The sequence below is a fragment of the Atractosteus spatula genome, chromosome 23 (assembly GCF_055471065.1).
Source record: "Atractosteus spatula isolate fAtrSpa1 chromosome 23, fAtrSpa1.hap1, whole genome shotgun sequence".
NCBI lineage: Eukaryota > Metazoa > Chordata > Actinopteri > Semionotiformes > Lepisosteidae > Atractosteus > Atractosteus spatula.
Window position 1 is genome coordinate 12,761,821 of NC_142728.1, and position 20,856 is coordinate 12,782,676.

General features: G+C 37.1%; 2 protein-coding genes across 2 annotated transcripts; one reads left to right on the forward strand and one right to left on the reverse strand.

The window, feature by feature from the left end:
• The first annotated feature begins 2,645 nt into the window (after positions 1-2,645).
• LOC148816180 (uncharacterized) lies at positions 2,646-11,098 on the forward strand. Its single transcript, XM_088940205.1, has 10 exons — positions 2,646-2,657; positions 3,220-3,447; positions 3,689-3,851; positions 4,632-4,815; positions 5,228-5,331; positions 5,833-6,096; positions 7,495-7,567; positions 7,903-8,032; positions 9,671-9,894; positions 10,540-11,098. The coding sequence occupies exons 1-10, from the start codon at positions 2,646-2,648 to the stop codon at positions 11,096-11,098; spliced, it is 1,941 nt and encodes a 646-aa protein (XP_088796331.1).
• Positions 11,085-19,440, reverse strand: psmd5 (proteasome 26S subunit, non-ATPase 5). Its single transcript, XM_088904642.1, has 10 exons — positions 19,263-19,440; positions 18,354-18,498; positions 15,637-15,750; positions 15,301-15,429; positions 14,924-15,033; positions 14,034-14,176; positions 13,238-13,429; positions 12,822-12,931; positions 12,240-12,380; positions 11,085-11,823 (listed from the first exon to the last, which is right to left on the reverse strand). The coding sequence occupies exons 1-10, from the start codon at positions 19,433-19,435 to the stop codon at positions 11,566-11,568; spliced, it is 1,515 nt and encodes a 504-aa protein (XP_088760768.1). The 5' UTR covers positions 19,436-19,440; the 3' UTR covers positions 11,085-11,565.
• Between the last annotated feature and the right edge of the window lie 1,416 nt (positions 19,441-20,856).

The window sequence follows — 20,856 nt, forward strand, 5'->3', positions numbered from 1 at the left end:
TTCCTGCAAAAATATCCTGTCATTTGACAGCTCTGAGCCACTTGATACTGTATTGTTCAAGCTTGCTCAAGTTTCTGCAGCCTAAAGCAACTTTATATTGTATTAAAAAGTACAAATTAAAAGTTATTTTGCAATTGCACATACAACAAATGAAAACAAGAACATTTGGAAGTTTATACTAAACAAATACATTTGACAAGCTATTTACTTTGACATCAGACCTCTTTCAATAAAGATTAAAAGTTATTTACTTATTATTACAATTAGTACACTTTATTATTACATCATTTACATAATTAAGAACCTTAACTTACCTTTAATAGGGTACACTACATTATATACCGTACAGTATGTACCCCTAATTCACAAAACACATTTATAAGAGAGAGTACCTTTAATGCAAAGCTATTTTAATGTAGAAATGCATACAGTGCATTCACTTGTAAAAAATCATAACACAAATGTTCAAATGAATTAATAATGAAAAACTTCCAATAGGTAAACTAAGAAAAAGAAATGAGAAAATAAATCAGAAATTAGAATAGAAAAGCCTAAGTATATATATTTATTTTACACTATTCTTAAATAAATTATGTATACAGTTAAAATAATGTAATTTGGGGAAGTGCAGTGTTCAGATTTATTCATAACCCTGATGGAAAAAAAAATCATCATACAGGAGATTGAGTTATAGATTGGATATTGTATTTCACATTCAAAATTGTCAAATAATGTTATAAGGTAATCATACTAGCACACTATGTATTAATAGCAGTCTTATCATGACACAAGACCATTTATAAGAAAATGTGTTTCTTGTATAGCAACTGTTTTTACATGTATTATTAAGTTAGATGTATAGTTCTAATGCATAACCAGGTTTACTGCTGCAGGCAATGTAGCCTATGAGCCTATTATGTGTTATGTTCATGCAGTACAGTATTTCCTAACTGATGTTGATATGATTTTTCATAGACAGTTTAATCACAGACTGCAAGAAGAGGTGCAATGAATTTGAATCAGGATGGCTCCTTAAAAAAACAACGGAGGCACAATGAACAGTTCCTTCAGAGTTTGATTGAAAGGGGATTCTTAGCTTGGAAAAAAGATGTTGAAGTAAGTGAACTCTATGCATTAATACTGTATGTTATTTTACAGTGTGGAACTCCAACATATAAGGATAAACATCTTAACCAGGTATTTTGCATTCATGAAACTTTATTATTGCTCTCTTGTACGCAAATATGATATACCCAATGCAAATGATGTGCTTTTGTTAAATTTGTTTCTTCTGTATCAAAAGAAAGTAAAGGTGTGTCGATAAAACAGGTTAAAAACCGAAACAAACAACAATTTGATGTTCTATGAATTTTTTTTCAAGAATTTTGCAGATAATATTTAAGCATAACAACCTAGACATTTAATTGTCAATAGTGGGTAAACCAACATGAAAAAAGACACCTTGAGAGAATGCCAAATCACGACACAATGATCTGTCTCTCTGCCACTTTAATCCCTTTAGAACAACTGTGAATTACCTGCTAAAACGAATCAGTGAGATGAGTGGTTTTCAGTTGAGAACAATAAGTCTCCTTTTCAATACATTGTTCAATCTGTCATCAGAAACCTGACTCTTAAAAGCCGGTTAATAAATATAATGATGATGGATGAATTAAGTTACTATGTTATACAGGAGGATTTTGATGAAGAAATTAAAAAAAATCTTGTAATGTTTTTATTTGAAAATCTCTACTAACACACCACAGTGCACAAGAAAGGATACTGTTGTATACAAGTTTTATCCATTTCATCAGTGGGCTCTGATGTAAGCCAACCTGAACAGATTTTCATACCCCAGAAAATTCACAGTCCATTGCAGCATTCTCATAACTTATTCAAGAGGCTTCAGTCTATAAAACTGAAATGTTTATAGACTCTGAAACTGCTGTTATTTATTTCTAGTTTGGGGTTGTGCTATAACAGCATTGTTAATTATAATTTATCATTATAATTCCAGACAACAAATTAAAGTGTTCCACAGCTGCCTTGACTTCACACAAGCAAAACATTTTATTTTATGCTTAGCAAATTTGAAAAGACTGAAAAAGAAAACAAAAAGGATTTTAAAAGGCTATCTTTTAAAAGCACATGGTGCAAACCAACCTTGTAGTTTTGGCGTGAAGCATTTCTGAAATGTTTGGCACTGCTGACCCTGTTATTGCACAGTAAACATAACTTCCACATGTTCAGACAGTGGCTTGGTGCTACTTAAATAGCCTACGAAGCCACCAAAACACAGAGGACACAATCATTTTGTGTTTGTTTAGATAGAAAGAGTGGACTGCTCAGAGGTTGCAACCATATATCAAACTGTATTTTAGTACAACACCACATTTTGGAGCTCAAATCGTCAATTTTTTCAGTCTTAAACTAAAGGTGATCGGAAAATTTTGAAACCTTATGATAGCTCTGTATAAATAAACATTGACTACTGACTACCGATACTTGATATTTAATTCTCAAAATACTGTATCTGCAAGCTACAAGCAACTCTACACCAGACACCCTTCTTCCACAAATAACATACATTTTTGGATTGTAATTGTCCCTAACATTTTCATTTTAGAGTTTATATCACTCATATTATGGGGATTTCGGTAGAGATCAGAGGCCTGTGTGTCTGCACATTGGGACGGACAGTATATTACCCAACAGTAGCTGTGAAAGGGGCTTGTTTTTCCTGGAGAACATCAGTGGCATTGGTTCTGTCTCTCAGGTACCTTCCATTGCAGTGAAGTTTTCACTTATTTTTTCTGCTACTCAGGCACTTCATTAACAAATTATCATGATGACACAGAACAGTTGTTCTTTCAGCGAAATGGGTCTGGTCTTTATAGGAGCTGTGGTTTAATCCTCCCCAGATGCGTGATGAAAATGCTTTGTGAAATAAAAGAAAATTAACTGAAGCTATTGCAATTACCTAGGAATGTTGCTTTCTAAACTGCACTACTTTTCAGATGCACTCTTCAGTACATAAAGCAGCAGGCGGAGACAAAAAATGGAATGCATTACAATTTAAAATGCATTACAATTTAAAAAAAAAAGAGTAAATTCTTGTGTTTTTTATTGTCATAAATATCTCTGCTGGCACTCAACATCCAAAGACAGTAAAAAACGTTATATGGTTTGACTAAGCTTAACTGTGTCTTTTATTCCCAGGTGGATAAAGTGGCCCTGCAAAATATGTTTCGAGACAGAGGAGCTGTCAAAGCAGTGCATCTGCCAGGTATTAACAAGAAGACTTCACCGTCATGTGTGCAGGATCACAAACACAACCTCAGCCGTTCTTACCCCTACCTCTACAGAGGGATCTGTAGTTCACTCTCCTCCATTTTGTCACAGACATGGTTGCAACAAAAGAGTCATCAGGCTGCCAGACTGATAAAAGTAAGTGAAGATGGCAGATTATATTCAGTGTGATTGTAGATATATTAAGCCAAAACCACAAAAATGCAGCTGTGCACTGTGAGAGCCCTAGCCTTTAAAACCACATGCAAATCACATGCTATGGATAAAAACATGTATTTATTTTTGTGGTGAAAAAGGGGGGATTCAAAAAGAAATATCTTCCTGTTTTCTATCCATCACATTCTGCTCTGGGAGTTTTCACTAATGTTTGCTATCACAGGAAGGGCACAAAGGTGTGAAACTCTCCAGGCAATCCAATGTCGCCATAACAATGGCATACCTTGGACAACTTCCAGTCAAATCCAGAGATGAGATGAAAGTCTTCCAGCAGATCTGTGGGGGAGAGAATATCTGTGTTTTTAAAGGCCACTTACTTCCAGGAGGTACTGTACGTTCTGGGACAGCACTTAATATTTTCCAGAATTTGAATTTCTGCAGTGTCATGTAACTGTATGTATGCAATGCTCAATTCATTGAGAAGTCTTATCAAAGAAATAATTTCGCATTTTGTCCATTTTGTTATTTACTCTATAGTTTCCACAAGATCCTATTTACGTGGACTTTTACATATTTGCTCAAATGTAAAATGTACAGCTTCCAGTTCACCTACAGTAAACCAAAAGTTTTAGGACTGTAGGAAGAAACCAAAGGAAATGTGCTCAATCATTTTTGCTCCATTGAGGACCTTAGCTCCCTTGCTTGCTGTGATTTTCCATCAGTTTCATTTTCATCCCAAATTCTAAACATGACATCACTTTAAGGCAGTGGTGGCTTGTTCTTCATAGTTCACCTTCATGATTTTTGAGCGGTGGGGGAATGATACTGGAGTTATGCCTCTACAAATACAACTTATTAAGGAGGAATGAGTCTCATATGATTGTTGTATGCAATTTGAGGAAAAAAAATACTGCTGCATTTTGAAAGTTGGAGAAAAAAAGAAAAGTCCTTATAAATAAAAAAGGTCTTAGTCTTTTTGAAATGCTCTTTTTATATTTCGAAGATTTAAATACTCATCCAATGTTAGTGGTTGCGAAGGGACAGCTAAGTATCTCAGGATACAGTAGATGTATCCGTTATTCTGCTAATCTTATATTTCAATTCTGTGATAACCTGCTACAAATATTAGTACTTTCTAAGAGTTCTTTTTGCTTGGATTTTTACAGAATGCTTCCAGTTTGTTTCTAAAAGACATTATGGCTACCCCTTCAGCGCAACCTTCTTTGTCAATGGTATCATGGCTACAAGGATCAGCTCTTGCTGTGAATACAGGTACTCCATAGGCTTCCAGCAGGGAAAACATGGCTGCTTCAGAGTTATTAATCTCCAGGGAGGACAGCCATGTTACAGGTACGAAAAGGTGACAGCTTTTTATCAGTGCAAATATGCACTAATAATACAAATATTTTAACTAATCTACTCTTTTGATTACATTAATTGGTTAACACAAATACTGCAAAAGCTTAGCTAAAAGCAAATGTAATATAGAGTATACAGACTTACAATTCTGACAAACTGTGATTCTGGTTTATGCAATAAGGTCCATTGTCCAGTGTCCAGGAGGTATTAGAGGTAACCTCAAATGGTCAGTGGGCAGAAATCTGGAACGTGGTCAAAGCTCATCTGGAATGGAAAACACAAAGCCCCTCTAGGACTAGGGTTGTAGATCCCAGACACAAACAACTATTAAGACAGTGTAGAAAGTGATCTAGTTTTCATGCTCGGTGAAAACTTAAAATTGCATATTTTCTATGTATAAAAGGTGTGCAAGTACACGAAAGTGGAAAAAGACCACTTGGAAAGCTGAAGGAAATGAAGAGGACAGCAATTTCTGCAGTGCTCCATCTGAGGAGAATTTGGAAAGCGGTGAGTACTTCCCAATGCAATGAAAGAAAAAATTGCAAACTGGGCTTTTGAAGATCAGCTGGCGCAGAACTTTTCAAGATCTTAATTATGATCATAAGGGCCTGAATAGCAGTTCAAATAGCAACTAAATTAAAAATTGCAATGCTACTGTAGGAAAATGTTTCTGAAGTGGTCCATTAGTAAAAGTCAAAGAGACTAATTAAAACAGAAACTTCACCAGGCAAAGACACAACAGATGAGACTGGAGGAAGAACCAGTCATTTGTATTTTGCCCTGATCAATGATTAAATATGTATTTTTTTCCTGATTAATCACAATGCCTGCATTAGTCATTTGAGCTTTGGGAGGTAAGTTGGCAACATCTGCTTGATTAAATATTTTTGGCATTGGTCTAAGTAAATGAACATCTCATTTTTTTTTTGTTTCACAGCAGTAGAACCAAAATTCAATTCAGTAGCAGCAGTGGCCAAACAGTGGTTTTTGTATTGGTTTTCTCCGCAGCTGAAAAAGAATCATGTGTCTCCTCCCCTCTGTTCATCCCAGTAAAGAGAAGTGGCAAAAAGTGCAGAAGACATTATCAAGAGGCAATTAGCAGGTCAACAGACGAAGACTGGCATTGCGCTACAGACACAGGTGACTGCCGCAGGCAGAGGGAAGACATTCAGAAGAAACGTCCAGAAGACATTAGTGCCCCTGCAGGTGAGGAGGCCTGCACTGAAGAAAGAACAAGTCTAGAGATGACAGAGACTGTGTCCTCACAGCCTGGTAACACACAGGAAGAAACCAATAGTTTAATTCCTGCCACAGCCATGCAAAAGACAAAGTTAAAAAAACCAAAGAGTTTAAAACTTAAGAAGAAAAAAGATGAGGTCGAAAAGGGAATAAAACTGAACAGTAAGTCACATTTTGATTTTTTACAAAAAAATAAAATAAAGGCCTCCCACTTCTGTGCAGTATTAAATTTGTTAGCTTTTCCTTTATCTGTATTTTCACAATAATACAAATGCAAAATGAATTGTGTCCTACACTGTCAGATAAAATACCTTTAAGATAATATACAGAAGATTAAAACAAATCTCCTTGTTGCTTTACCTATCTTTCAAATAGATCCTGACTGTTTAGTCGTTAAAGATCTCATGAATTCTGCTTGATAAGGCCTCAGAGATTAGAAAAGAAGCTTACCTGGCAGGATGCTAACCTTTATATTGGCCAGTTTAAAATAATGTCCTTCTCATATAATCAATTTTTAAATTGATTGTTGACTTTTAAATATACAGTACTGACAGAAAGTATGGCGTCTAACACTGATTTTTGTACTCCAACCATTGAAAGATGAAAAAGCTGGAAATATGTCTGTTAAATACTCACTACGGGATGGGTTATCCCACTGTCAACAAGAAAGTGCAAAGGAAACTGAACTAAGGGGGCAGTTAAACAGAAACACACTCCATGATGAGCAAATTGGAATCAGCTCTAAACCTGAAAACATCCCAGACCAACAGAACTTGCTCAACAAAGATGGTAAGCAATGAAATTCTAGAAATAAAGTGTTTCTGGACAGAACCCCTGTCTAAAAATGCACACACATTCTAATTCAGACAAAGGAAAGTAATCTCAGGTATTGCGCCCATTGATCTTGATGACTGAGGGTGTTTCTCGAGTTCAAGAAATCAGTAGAGCCAGTGTCGTTGATGGGAAGGCCACCTAAAATGTAATTATCGTTTTGCAAATAGAGATGTTACGTGCAGGTTCGTGGAATGCCCAATATGCCTGAAAGACCAAAGAACGATCAAAGGGTAGCTTTAAAAATTGACTTTTGGATTAGAAGTCAGTTGAGACCAATATCTTGACTGAATTGCTGGGTACATGATTTACATACAATAAGTAGACAACAGGAAGTGTGCAAGAATAGCATCTAACCGTCCTCTCAAATTTCTGCTATAAGCTTCATTATCTTAATAGCCTTCTGAGATATTAAAGTAGCAAGTGTAAATATGAGACTAGTCCTTAATTAGAGAGTGCTGGACAAAACACCCCAAAATCCTTAATGTTCTCATCCTAACTTCATCTTTAATGTCATAACTTTCTTCAATTCAGTGGAAAAGAGACAAAGATTGCAAGAGAAACTGTCCTCGGTGTTTTTCACTGAGAATTGTCCCTCAGATGTGGAGCTCAGTGACTCCAGTGACACAAGCGAATACAGTACAAGCTATTACACCATGCAGAGGATCAAGAGGCAGGAGAGTAGACCACTTGGCCAGCATGCAAATGGTAGGACATCTATTCATTCAGCAAGTAAACTCTGTGATCTCAAGCTTGCATATTTAGTTGACACTTGGTTCTTCTCTCAACTCTGCATTTTGTTAGCATGTGCATATCTGCAAAACAATTCAGATAATCATTATTGGTGGTTATTATAAACCAATGTCCCAGACTGAATGATTAACAAAACTATTTTATTCCCCCCACCCTCTTTTCAAAGGTGAATTGTTTTTGCCATCTGTATATAGACACAATTATTCTGCCATGCTGGAAAGAAATGAAAGACCTTATGAGGGTTTTGCCTTGAAGGAAGGAGACACAGAAGTCAAGAGTTATTTGCAACCTCAGGATGAGCATCGCTCTAATGGAGAAGGTGAAAACAAGCTTACTGGCCCTCAGAATTCGAAGAATCACCTATCTGTGGAAAGCCAGCCTGAAGGTACATTACCTCTACATATGGATGACAAGGAACTTATCATACTGCAAGTGAGCCATGAGATGCAGGACAAAGCTCAGTATCTAAGGAAACAGGTAATGTCAACCTGACAGGTGCTTCTTCTGACAGCAGTATTGTGTCAGACACCTGGTATGTGTCATCAGCTACAGATGCATATTGTATGTCAGATATCAGCACTTGAGTATGGCTGGGCTTTTTTAGTACTGCCATGGGAGATCAACGAAGATAAACCAGGTGATGCTGTAAGTGGTGTTGGTGGACCGTGTAGGTGGCACTTTTCCCATTGGACCAAAATTTCAAAAATCCATACCCTAGTAAGTGGACGGGAAGTAAACTAAGATCCTGACTACTTGGTCATTAAAGATCTCATGGTACTTATGCTCAGAGCAAGGACATTACGGCTAGTGTCCATACTACATTTCACTATGGGTTTATACAATCTGGACTCCCTGAAACTCCCTCTCAATACGATTGGTGAATTGAACTGGTGACGTAGGTTCTCACTTCTCCACCCAATCTGCTGAGCAGTGGGGCTGATGCTGCCAGAGAATTGGCATAGACATACTGTAGCACATATCCCCCAGGTGGATCAGAGATAGATGAAGTGGGTTCACTCATATACAGTATGTGAAGCTCTCTACACCTAGAAGAAATTATTCTTCTTCAGTTTACTACTTAACTTTTACTTTATTAGTTGACTTGAGTAAACTGGTTCCAGACCCAGTCGTATAAAGAAGGAAGAAATAGTAGTGAAATAAAAGTAATAGAAAGCGTAACTGTACAGTACGTATTATGGCAAATCTGACCAACATATCCAAATTCAATTCATTTCAAAAGAGGCTTTCTCATCTCTAGAAAATACAGATGTTCGGTTCTGTGGTGACCTTCAAATACTGCAGGCCACGAGCCAAATAGCAAAAATGACATGGAAAAATAACAGGTTCAGATTAACTCTTCCGAAATTGTACACAAATCCATCTGGCCTATCATTACCTGCCAAGAATCCAGGGCTGATAAATGAGCTCGGGCGTACAGCCTTGTCACACAAGCAGTTGTTAGAGGAGAACGACAAATTCCACACTGTCAGGCTAGCTGACAAGAGAGTATTTAGGTTACTGATCAGTCAGTGCCAAGTATGTAGCCTTTCAAAGCCCCTGTAAATCCAACAGTCAGTGCCAGATCCATTACCGTTATGAGTTATACATTCCACTGCTTCAGTTCATCTTAAACTACAGTAGGAGATCAAAGACTAATGTGATGATTGCCTTTATGACATTTATAAAAGTAAGACATCAAATGGTGAGTGAGATTTCTTATAATATGAATGAGCAGCACTGTGTTGGAAAAGATTTTGAGGAAAAGAAAACTCAGCACGCACGATTCCAAGCTAGTTACAACTCGTCTGAGTAGAAGGAAACCATAAGAGAAGCATTTGAGGGAAGGGCCCTCAGTTTGCAGGACATAGAAGCTACATTTGATTAAAACCCATGGCTTACATGTGTGAAAAAAATCTTCATGAATAGCGAGTTAGAATGCTTTGCCACCATCGATATCTGAAACTTTGGTATATACAACGAGGTGGCAGAATTGCAGGAGCTAGAAGTTTGTTCTCTGCTGCAGGTGGATGACATGGTCGCAGTTTTGGAGGCCAGTGATTTAGTTGAACAGCTGGTTCTGAGAAACACAGGACTGACTGACGACTTACTTGGATGCCTCATAACAGCACTGATGAACAGCCCATCTGAAGTGGAGATGATAAACCTGAATCTGAACAGTATCGGACCTCCAGGAGCCCAACTTCTGTTAGACCTGCTCAAAGTCAAGCCAAAAGTTAAAGGCCTTTTGTAAGTCTAATAATAGATGTACATAAATCTGATTAAATGTGTTAATGAATGTTGCAATGTGCTCTTCCTGATTTGCATTGCTCTCTCTTAGATAAGAAAATATGGCTTCCAGATAAGATTGCTGATCATTCTCAACTGTGTGCTAAATTATTCTATGTACAGTATAACAGTTAAGCTGTGGGATGGTATTTTTAACTAAGTATTAAGATGGGCTCAAAGCATAGAGTGCTATGACATACAGTACTAGATGACAAGTGATTGAAAGTGATTACACATTAGTTAAATGAACCTGACACTATCATGACAAAACTCTTTGTTATTCCTCTTTCACATTATGGGATACTCTAGACTTGTAATATTACTGTACTCTCAATAGTCATACACACAGAACACAAACATGAAACTGATACATTTACAATGATTCCAAGAGGCAAAACCAAAAAAGCAATTATTTCAAAAAAACAAGCCATTGTTTTGTCTATTTAAAATGGTTTGATAAAGTCCTTCATATACATGATAAAAATAACTACCCATACCTGTAGCTGTAGTTCAGATTTTTTTGTGTCATGTCACCCCTAAGCCAGTTAGAATTGAGGTTTTTGCTGGAACAATAGGATAACTGGGTTATAATTCTTCTTTCAACAGGTTATTTGGAAATCAGCTTGGAGATGATGGTGTCTGCAAACTACTGACAGGTCTCACAGAACTCCAGATGGACAGAGAAGATGAGCTACTTAAACTCCAGCACTCGGGAGAGAGGAAGAACTTCGCCTTATTGGAATTGGACATTGGTGGGAATAAGACCACCAGTAAAGGGCTAAGGGCTGTGGCCTCTTTTCTAACTCGGCATTCATTCCTACAGTATTTGGGTCTAGCCCAAAGCAATGGTGCAGATACAGAAGGATGGGAAGAGGTCTTTAACAGCTTGAAGACCAACAATTCAGTCAGCCACATAATCCTGGATGAAAACTGCTTGGGTGATGAAGGAGCAGAGCTATTTGCGGAGATGTTAAAATCAAATCAGAGCCTTTGTAAGGTTGATTTAGACAGTAATGGAATTGGGGAGCGGGGTGCGCATGACATCCTTGAAGCTTTAATCAGCAGACGTGGATGCTCTCTGGAACACTTGAGTTTGGAAAATAACGTCATTGGTGATGAACTCTTAACAAAAATTCATGAGCAACTCAAACCAAAGTTTGTATAATGGTTTATAAAGTTGCTTTGTTTCAGAGCTTGTAGATCAACTATATTAATTAAATAACAATACCAAAGTCAAATCAAATTAGGTTCTACAAAATATTTTACTTTCCATTGCCAACCATATCATTTGCAAATTTACAATACAGCTCTTCACTAGTCTAGTAACTTTCCATCAGTCAACATTTGTCCAGTCCATCACAAATGTAGGCAACATATTTTACTGCAGCCATACTAAAAAATGTTCTGTTTTACCAAAATGTGATACAAACTCAACAGTATTTTCTCCCACTTTGTCCATTCTTCATATATAAAAGATCACATAAAAAATACTGAATTTAACAATCCTTGGGTTTTAAGAATAAAGCAAAGCAAATGAAATGTCCTCTTTTATTTCTTGTAACTTTCTCATCTTCTCATTCACAAGTCAGTGAAATGAGAGGGTCTCCCTACTGGTTTTTGGTTCTCTGACATTTATTCTGCACCTTCCACTGTTACAGATGAGACAGCTGTCACATAATACGGTCCTTCACGCATGTAAGTCCGGAGACGCAGATAATGTTGGTTTCCAAAGATTTCCGCTGTAGTTTTTGAATCTACAAGTGCTTTCACAAGTTCGTATTTGGCATCTTTTGACTCTTTATCGGGACCAGTAGAACGGTCTACAATAAACTCCACAAAACCTGGAGTGTTAATCATCTTCTTCTGACCCCATGGCTGGGAAGCCATCTCCTTTAATATAAAAAAACAGAACTGTTGTTACAAAAAAGGGATTGAGGCAGGTTTCGTTAACATAAATTTAAACAACCACATTAAGTCAAGTATCGATATTATTTTCAATATTCAGTTTAGAGACCTAGAAACAAAGCAATCAAGTCCTAAAAACATAATCCAAATAAGCTTTCAGCCTCTTGTGGTCTTACATCATGGAGGGGTTGGATATGAATTACTAAACAGTGCTTGGAGAATAATTTGCACCATATGATTTCACAACTATCTTTATCTATTACACTAATGAAGTCATAGGTCTCTGATTCAATTTCTCATGGAAATGTTTTATAAGGGTACAAGTGTATTTTCAGCAAATTGAAAGAAAGAAAGAAAGAAAAAACTATTTTAAAGGGCTTGAAGGAAATGTGTATACTCACAGTGAAGATCTTCAAGGCACTGCAATGGAGTTCTGGGAATGGCTGAGTACTGATGCTCTTGAGCATTTCCATGGGCTGGCTCGAGAGGGAATTGAACCAGGATTCTGTCAGTCCTAGAAGATCCTCTGTCTGCTGTTCTGCCTGGAAAAAACAAAAACATTTACATGATCACATACAGTATCCCATTGGTAGCTAGGATTTACCCAAGGTTTCACTGGCTGTATCTGATAACGTACGTGTACAACGAAAGAGAAAAAATTAGCAGGGATCACCTGCTCATTAGCAGGGGTGTGTAAATGTTCCATATCCTCCTTTGTTGTGTGTTACAGGCTGTTTGTATTTAGTCAATTGTGTGACAGTTTTATAGATGCTGTAAATATTAATCTATAGATTAATGGATTAAGTTTGTTAGAGGGCTCTTCCTTTTTGACTGCCCATAATCTATGTGGTTATTATTCTGGACAAAGCAACTTTTATTTAATTATAAAATATTCACACAAATCTGAAAACATGCACTAACTATTCTAAGCACTTAAATTGCACACTAAACCCTTCGATGTAAAATGCACAAAAAAGTTTTACCGGTAATGTGAGGAGTAAAGCTATTGCCTCCAAACTGCGTACACGCAGCTCTGTCGTTGCATTTCTTGCCACATTGCTCATTCTTTTTAAAACATCCTGAAATTTGTCACCTGTAAAATAAAATGAAGAATGAACAGTTAAAATTATACTGAATTGTTCTTTACAGTTTTCTAAACAGACTCATGAAAACACCTTAATTACGTAGATCGTTCAATGGGTTTTAACTAATTTTGGTACTTCAGAATCACCTAAATTCTACTATAAGAGTGTTATAAAAAAATGATCAATGTCATATTTACGGATTCAGGAAATACTTTGGGATGTACAGTACAGATGTCATCATTTACATATATAAAAAGATCATTCTTATCTCCACCTTTGGGAATGTTTTCAATACCAACAGCACTGCTCTTTACCTGTTTTTTGTAGAACTTGTTTTCCTTCTATATTTGAGCCTAGGATTCCAAGGGTGTCCAGTGCCACCCCAATCATTGTAGGGTCCTGTCCCACTGCCATTTCAAACACTTTTTTTAGAAAGGCAGGGTAGCACTCACAGATTTGCTGGGGACTGTCCATGATTGCCAAATTTCCAAAAAACTTCACGAGACCTAGTTGAAACACAAAAGCGACAGAACTAATCTTCATTGAGAAGATGGTGCTGTAACGTTTGGAGAAATACTATAACTTTTCTTGTCACCCAAGATTGTGGATACAAGTAGAGGAAATGAGGTTTCTCTTTATTGCTGCTGGGCTCGTTCTCCTCCATGACAGGGAGAGGTTGCAGAGATTGCAGAGCTCGGCAATCAGGTAGAACCCTGGAGTAGAGTCGCTTCTCATCTGGATCAAGAGGAGCCAGTTAAGGTGGGTTGGGCATCTGGTGAGGATGCCTCCTGGGCACCTCCTGTTGAAGGTGTACCAGGCACGGCCCACTGGGAAGAGATTAAGGCTTATCCCTCTCAGTTGGAGGAACTAGAGACTGTTGCTGGGGACATGGAAGTCTGGTCGGCCTTGCTCAGCCTGTTACCACCACAACCCCCCGTAGCAGTAAGTATTTAGAAAACGAAAGGTGGTGAGATACCATCACTGTTAGCAAAGAGAAGAAAGTCAGCAACAACTGTTTTCAAATACTCACAACTGGATATGAGTGTATGATGAGGATTTACTGTGTTATTTACTCCATGAGAAGTATTAAGGTGACAACAGAATCTTTACCTGGTAGGTAGAACCCGGAGAAAGGGTCTGATTCAGCTCCAGTGATCATGTTTGAGATTTTATCCACAATTCCTTGCTGTGCAAGGTACTGTCTTCCATGCTGACTCTGGGCTAGTGTTGTTACCATCTCAATTGCTGTAGCTCTAAAAAAGAAAATAATATTCACACAAATGGACTAACCTAGCACTTTGGATATCATCTCCTATCATAAATCCCCTTGTTCCTCTAAGGCCTGCAGCCAATCCTGCCAAGTATAAAAGCATAAAATGGTACTATACTCTAGTGAGCAATAACTTTGGAAGTATTTAAACTGTATTATTTGGGTCTAGAAGTAGGGCACTTTCTATACACAGTTTACGTGCTCAAAATTCACACAGGTTTTCTCTGGGTGTTCGGATTTTCTCCCACCTTCAAGACATGCTGGCTGAATTGTTTCTCTAAATTTTCCCTGTGGGCTTGTGAGTGTGCACATGCCATGAGCGAACTGGCATCCCACTCCCAATATGGTCCCACCTCATACCATATACAGTACTTCTGAGATAGGCCAAGAACTGCTTGAAGTGGCTTTCTGATAATGACTGAATAGATGAATGGGTTCTCCAGCCTTAAAAAATGAAAAACCTGTGATTTAAGTGATTACATATAATTTAAAGAGAACATTTAACATCTAACATAGGATCTCAGTAATAAAGTTAAATGTTAGTGGCTTTCACATTTGCTATGTACTACTTGAACTGCAGACTTTTGCAGATGTTTTTTGGATTAAATGCATATATAATTACAAAGCATAAGGTCAATAATGGAAAACAGTTTCCCTTTTAAAAAAGAAAGTTCTGCTTGTGTAGATGTGGTTAATAATGTCACTCTTCATCGTCTGTTTCTTAACTCACCTGACCAGAATGTCATCGCCTGTTAATTCTCCTATCAGCTGGGAAATAAAGCTACTGTTTGCACAGTAGCCCAGAGAGACCGGGGAGACGGATGATATTTCAACCACAAGCTACAAAATAAGGAAAAACCAAGCCAAAAATAAACAAACTGGAAAATGTATTTGCTTTTCATGTCTTTGCTTTTCAGAACTTAAAAAGGCAAAACAAAAGCAAAGTTTCAGCCTCTCTTATGGTTGAAAAATGTTGCATTAGGCAAAATAAAAAAAAACAAGCATTACCAAATCCATTATATTTTCATTTTGGCTTACTAAAGCATCTCTTTCCCAGTATTTTTGGTTTTCTTTTACTCTCCGTAAAAAATAATGAAAAAATCATACCTCATAAACCCTGTATCGTACCACATCACTTGTGGCCATCACATCTTTTAAGTATTTCAGCAAGTTGCCCATAAATAAAGCATCCAGTCCTGCCTTTGTCTGAGCCATTTTGGAAAGTGCTTTTATAGCCTGAACAAGCAAGAAAAAAACTTAACTGAACTGACAGCACTGATTGAACATGCTTCAACAAAAATATTTTTCCTGAAACACCAACACCAAAAAAACATCTGTGACACATGTGAATAAATCCAAATTAGTATTTTCAATAGTCATGACAAAAGTTACCTTGCTATATCACAACCAAAGAGGATTAAGTTAGAAAAAACAGGGCCTTACCTCTTTAGCAACAGATATTTTTTCTCCTCCAATACAATTAATGATCTGTTTGACAAGCTCTTGGCTATTGAGAATTTCAGTTACAGCCTCTGGATGTTCAACAATTCTTCCAATCTTAAGAAAAGCAGTAGCATATAAAGAAACATTAGTAACAATGAGCAGAAACAACTCCCTTTTCACTTACTATAAGAAAAAACTGTGTGACTATTTTTTTCTCTGCTTGTAATTTACAATTTGACCAAAAACCAAGCTGGGGTGAGTTTCCCAAAAAACGATGAATCTTGGAGATTAGCGAGCAACTTTACGATGTACGTACGTAACGTACGTGCTACTTTTTCGAGTCTTCCCCAAAACCCCTCTTAATCGATCAGAACGCGAGTATAAAGTACTTCTTTGTTAACCCCGCCCCTGAAGTCACTTACAGATGCAGCCATTCAAAGTGCGCGGTACACACACGTACCGGAGGTAATTGGCTATGGCGTTGCGCATTGTGACGCACGATGACGCGCGGTACCGCGGTACGTGATTGGTTGACCGACAGGGGCACTCGTGGTCCGTTGGTCTGTCGTAGAAAGATTTACAGTAAACGTCTTTACTGTGCCCGTTTAAGTTTTGAATATTTATATGGAATTTTACCACTGAAGGGAAATCTTAGTGCCTGAGCATAAAAAGAATAGGAGCATACTGCAACGCGTGTGAAGGCCATAAACGATATTAATTTTGGAACTTAAACATACAGTATATGGCTGGTCCCGGTACTTTAAAGAAAACATACACACCAGTATTCCATTTCTCCCTAAACATTTTAAGCATCGAAGTCTTTAACTAACGTGATACCGGAGTCAACAAGCATACTTTTAGAATTTGATTAAAAGGGAATATAATATGGAATCGCGTACCTAAAGAAATTAATAACGATATAATTATAGTCATGTGCCGCAACACAAGAATAGTACACGCTGTACATTTTCTGTTGATAATGTTTCTGTAGTGCTTTTTCAGCACTCTGCATGTGACCTTGCCGGTGGCGCTGTGGGTTAGGTTCCTGACTCCCATGTCACATGGTCTGTGATCATTATGTTCAGTTATGAAAAGGAATATGAAGTAAACATGCCATCATACTTTAACAACCAATTAAGCGAAAGCATATACGCACAAAATTGGACACCTAATGTTTCTAAGACAAAAGAAAATAAAGGACTAACACACTGTAAAAGAAAACCAAGATCGACTGCGTGGACGGTGTATGCGTGGTGGTTTTGGTGTGTTGCTATTGTTAAGAATCACGGTGTTTCATGAGAAAATACTGCTGTTATTTATAGTTATTGGGTGTATTGGAACTACATTTTAACTGGTCTTATTAACATGACATCTGGAAAAATTAACTACTAAGCTTGGCATGTGTCACTCAACAAATACAGGACCTATCATCAAAATTAAAAACAAGTAGGTCTAAGCATTACCGTCAACAATCACGACAGAACATAAAACGGTAATCGAACTTTAAATATAAATAAATATTAGGTCCAATGATTTAATTTAAATAATGCATTATTGCATTTCATCATGAAAATCATATCATCTAGTCAAGTATAAATCTTAGTATTTTTTTAAAATTAAATGTATTGTAACGGATTGGGCATGTGCCCTCGCCGCTCCCACCACCACATGGGATCGAACCCGGGTCTCCGGCGACCCGCAACAGAGAACTTGCCGGCTGAGCTAAAGGAGACCTCCGTTGGCCAGGGTGGCCAAACTCCCTGTTATGCGCAGGGGCATATTCGTTACAATATAACAAATTTACAAACACAAATAGAGGAGAAAATACAGATAAAAGAAAACATAAACAGAACAAAAAAACAATTAACTCCCAGCGGTAATGAGGTAAATATTTATGTAAGCAAGTTATATTTTTACATATATCAAGTGTTTTCCTTGCTTTAGCATTTTTCATGTTCTTTATAGAATTGAAATAGCATTTCAACTCTAAAGTACTAAAAGAGGGAGTATTATTGGATCATTTGACTTATGGATATGAAAATTACCCCCAAATGATTAACAAATTAATTACTGTATAAATAAATGTTCTTTTGTCAAATTTCCTCTTACATAGTACAACAAAATTTCTAAATCCTTAATATAAAATCCTAGTATTCTAAATTTCCAGAGAACTGTCATGACGTGAATTTAATGTGCTCTGTCTGGCGATCTTGGTCTGTAAAGTTGGCGCAAGAGGTAGCCAGTTTAAGAAGCACTTAGTGACTAACGAGTGGGTCGGGGAGCACGTAGATTACGAAGGATTTAACATGCTACTTTAGTTACGATGGGTTGTGGGAAATTAACGATCGATCTTAAGATCAGGTTTACGATGTTCTTAGCGCTACGAAGCTTTCGGGAAACTCACCCCTGAAAAGGAATAGGAAGCAGCTCTGAGAAACACTTTGGTTTAGGAACAGACATGCCTGGATCTCATGGCAAAGTGTGAAAAAGTGATATACTGACACAAATTCAAGCTGGGAGAAATCCATTTCTCTGCCTGAGCAGTTGCAATGGCCATGGGAGAAAGGACAAAAAAGTGGACGCAGAATAGAAATCCTCCCAAAGCAATGTGGAACAGCTAACTGCTTTGAAAAGAAATTTCAAAAGCTAGAAAACGCCTTAGTAGGACACTTTCTAGTTGTTGTTTTTTTTGTCAATGCTAGCTGAATGATACCTACTTGTGTCATTGCCAGTATTTTAACCAGGTCATCTGGGTGATTTAACCCTCTCTGAAGTTCGGTTTTTAAGTTCTGAGCCAGGATAACGGGGTCTAGGGCCTGCAGGATCCGGCTGAGGATGGCCACACAAAGCTCAATCTGTTCCCTGCACAAGGAGAAAACTCGTCAGTATCGCATAGCAAAAGCACGAACCGAGAGCAGCACCCAAACATCCTGAATGAGGACGTTTCTAGATTATACAAGACAAATGTCAGATCACGCGTTTTCTGATTTTCAAGGAAAAATTGGCGAAACAAAGTGCACAAGCGTTATCCAAATATCAAAACGTAATGTTCAAGATGCATTTCCGCATTAGTTCTAGAACTGCCTGTACACTGACTACATTCAGTGAGTCTACTTTCAAAGACGGACTCGTTTTCCCTTATTAGTCAGTACTGTATGACTATATATTAAGGGAATTTTTAAAGCACGTTTATCAAATCGCACAATATAAAGTCACGCTAAATAACGGTATTAATCCGCAGCACAACACGTGTATTTTTAAGTAAAAAAAAAACAATGGCTATTTTAAAAACAATTCTAAGTAAAATTAAATTATTGGTATGCTAGGGACGAAAATGGTCTAACGTGCATATAAATAAAATGATACATTTTTATCAAAATACACACAGAAAACGGCGCAATTATATTAGCATTTATTTTTAAGAAAAAAAAACTAGTTTTGAAAGCTATGTATATGGAATAAATGGTCTTTTCTTAAACGTGTAAGTCTGCCTCCAAGCGCATAAAATGACTTTCTGTAAAACTCACATATTTATTATCTTTTTGTGTTTTGCACTCTTCGGTGAATTCTACCTCACATATTGTCTTGACTCAGCAATCTCAAAACATACAGTAGGTCTTACAAACCTGTCATTAGTGTTGAGAAGTGAAAAAATAACTTCTAATCGTAAGCCATTCACGGTCTCCCCTAGTATGTTTAAAGGTATTGCTAGTACAGCCGTTTTTAAGTTTCTTAATTCTTCAAGAGGCTCATCTAGCCCCGAAAGCTCTGACAACAGTCCCTCTATGGAAGTCGCCATCTTGCAAAATGACAAGTCTCGTTATCGGTAACATATCGCGACAGGACGTTTAATTCCCCTGGAAACTGGTGACTATGTACGTATGGAGCGTATGTAGTGAAGTTTTCCGGTTGCCTCTAAAAGTATCCTTGTTAATTTTGAATAATTGGTAACAATAGTCTTCAAATGCATCATATTACAAGTAACTGACTAAATGAAGAATTCATTGTCACCACAACTAACATTCTGTCATTGCTCTGAACGTCAAATTACAAAAATTAGTTTGAGCTGAAAGATAAGGAAGTATCTGCAAGAACAAACCAGCTCCGACAATATGGTGGTATTATCCTGATGATGATCATTAAGAATCATAAAAAATTTACATAATGGAAGCAATTCGTGTTCTTTCTGTAGTTTGAGGTGTGCCAACGCTAGGTGGCGCGAATAGACTGGACACAACTTCAATGTGGTAAATATATACGGTATTCACACAGGTTAATTCCGGTTACCAGCACAAAGCTCTTTTTTTGTCAAAAAATCAAATTTGAACATCTAACGGGGATTTACATATGTAATTTAGATTTTATAACTTTTACGCTGATTATGTTATTTTATTTAATCTTTTGGATGTTTCGTCCCAAAGTCGTTCCTGAACTCACTTGTTGAATTTCTATTTTTTTCAATATAAATAAAATCATTGTAATATTAAAGACTTTAAATGTAAGATCATTTGAAACTACACTCTAATTGAAGAAAGAACTTAATCAATGGAAACAAACTAAATTAAATTAACGTAAGGTTATCTCAATTTGTAAATAAGAAACTGAAAAAAATGGCAAACACTTGTTTTTAAAGAGTCGTTGTCGTATTAAATACGACAAATGAAGATACATTTTAAAGATAAATTAGTAACGTCGTAATGAGGCCACAAATCCTATTCTAAGTAAAGTTCTAAATTCTAGGCAACTGTTTTGAGACGTAACGTTGTTGTCAGTACTAAATATTGTGCTTCATTGAAGTTGTTGTGTCAACAAGACGTTATACACATTTCTGTATAATTTTAGTAATGACACTCGTCAAAACAGTTCATCAGTCCAGTACATGGGCAGTCTTTTGCTAATTTTTATCAGCAATATTCTGAAACAATCCATTGATTTTACAGTATGTATCATAAGAATGGTCCCCAAGTAAATATACATTCTGCTTTCACCATAAAGTCACCATGAAGTTAGAAAACTGGTTTGATGGAACTGAAACATTCCATGAAGTAGACTTACTTCATATGAGTCTGCCAAATTCCTGAATGATCCCTGCTTAACTGGCTAAGTGTAATGTGAATCTTGTAGTGCCATGCTACCTGGGGCATTTCACACAGAAGGCAGTGTGTGTTTCATTGATAAAATAACTGTGGGAAGAATAAGACCCCCTCACCCTTTTAGAGT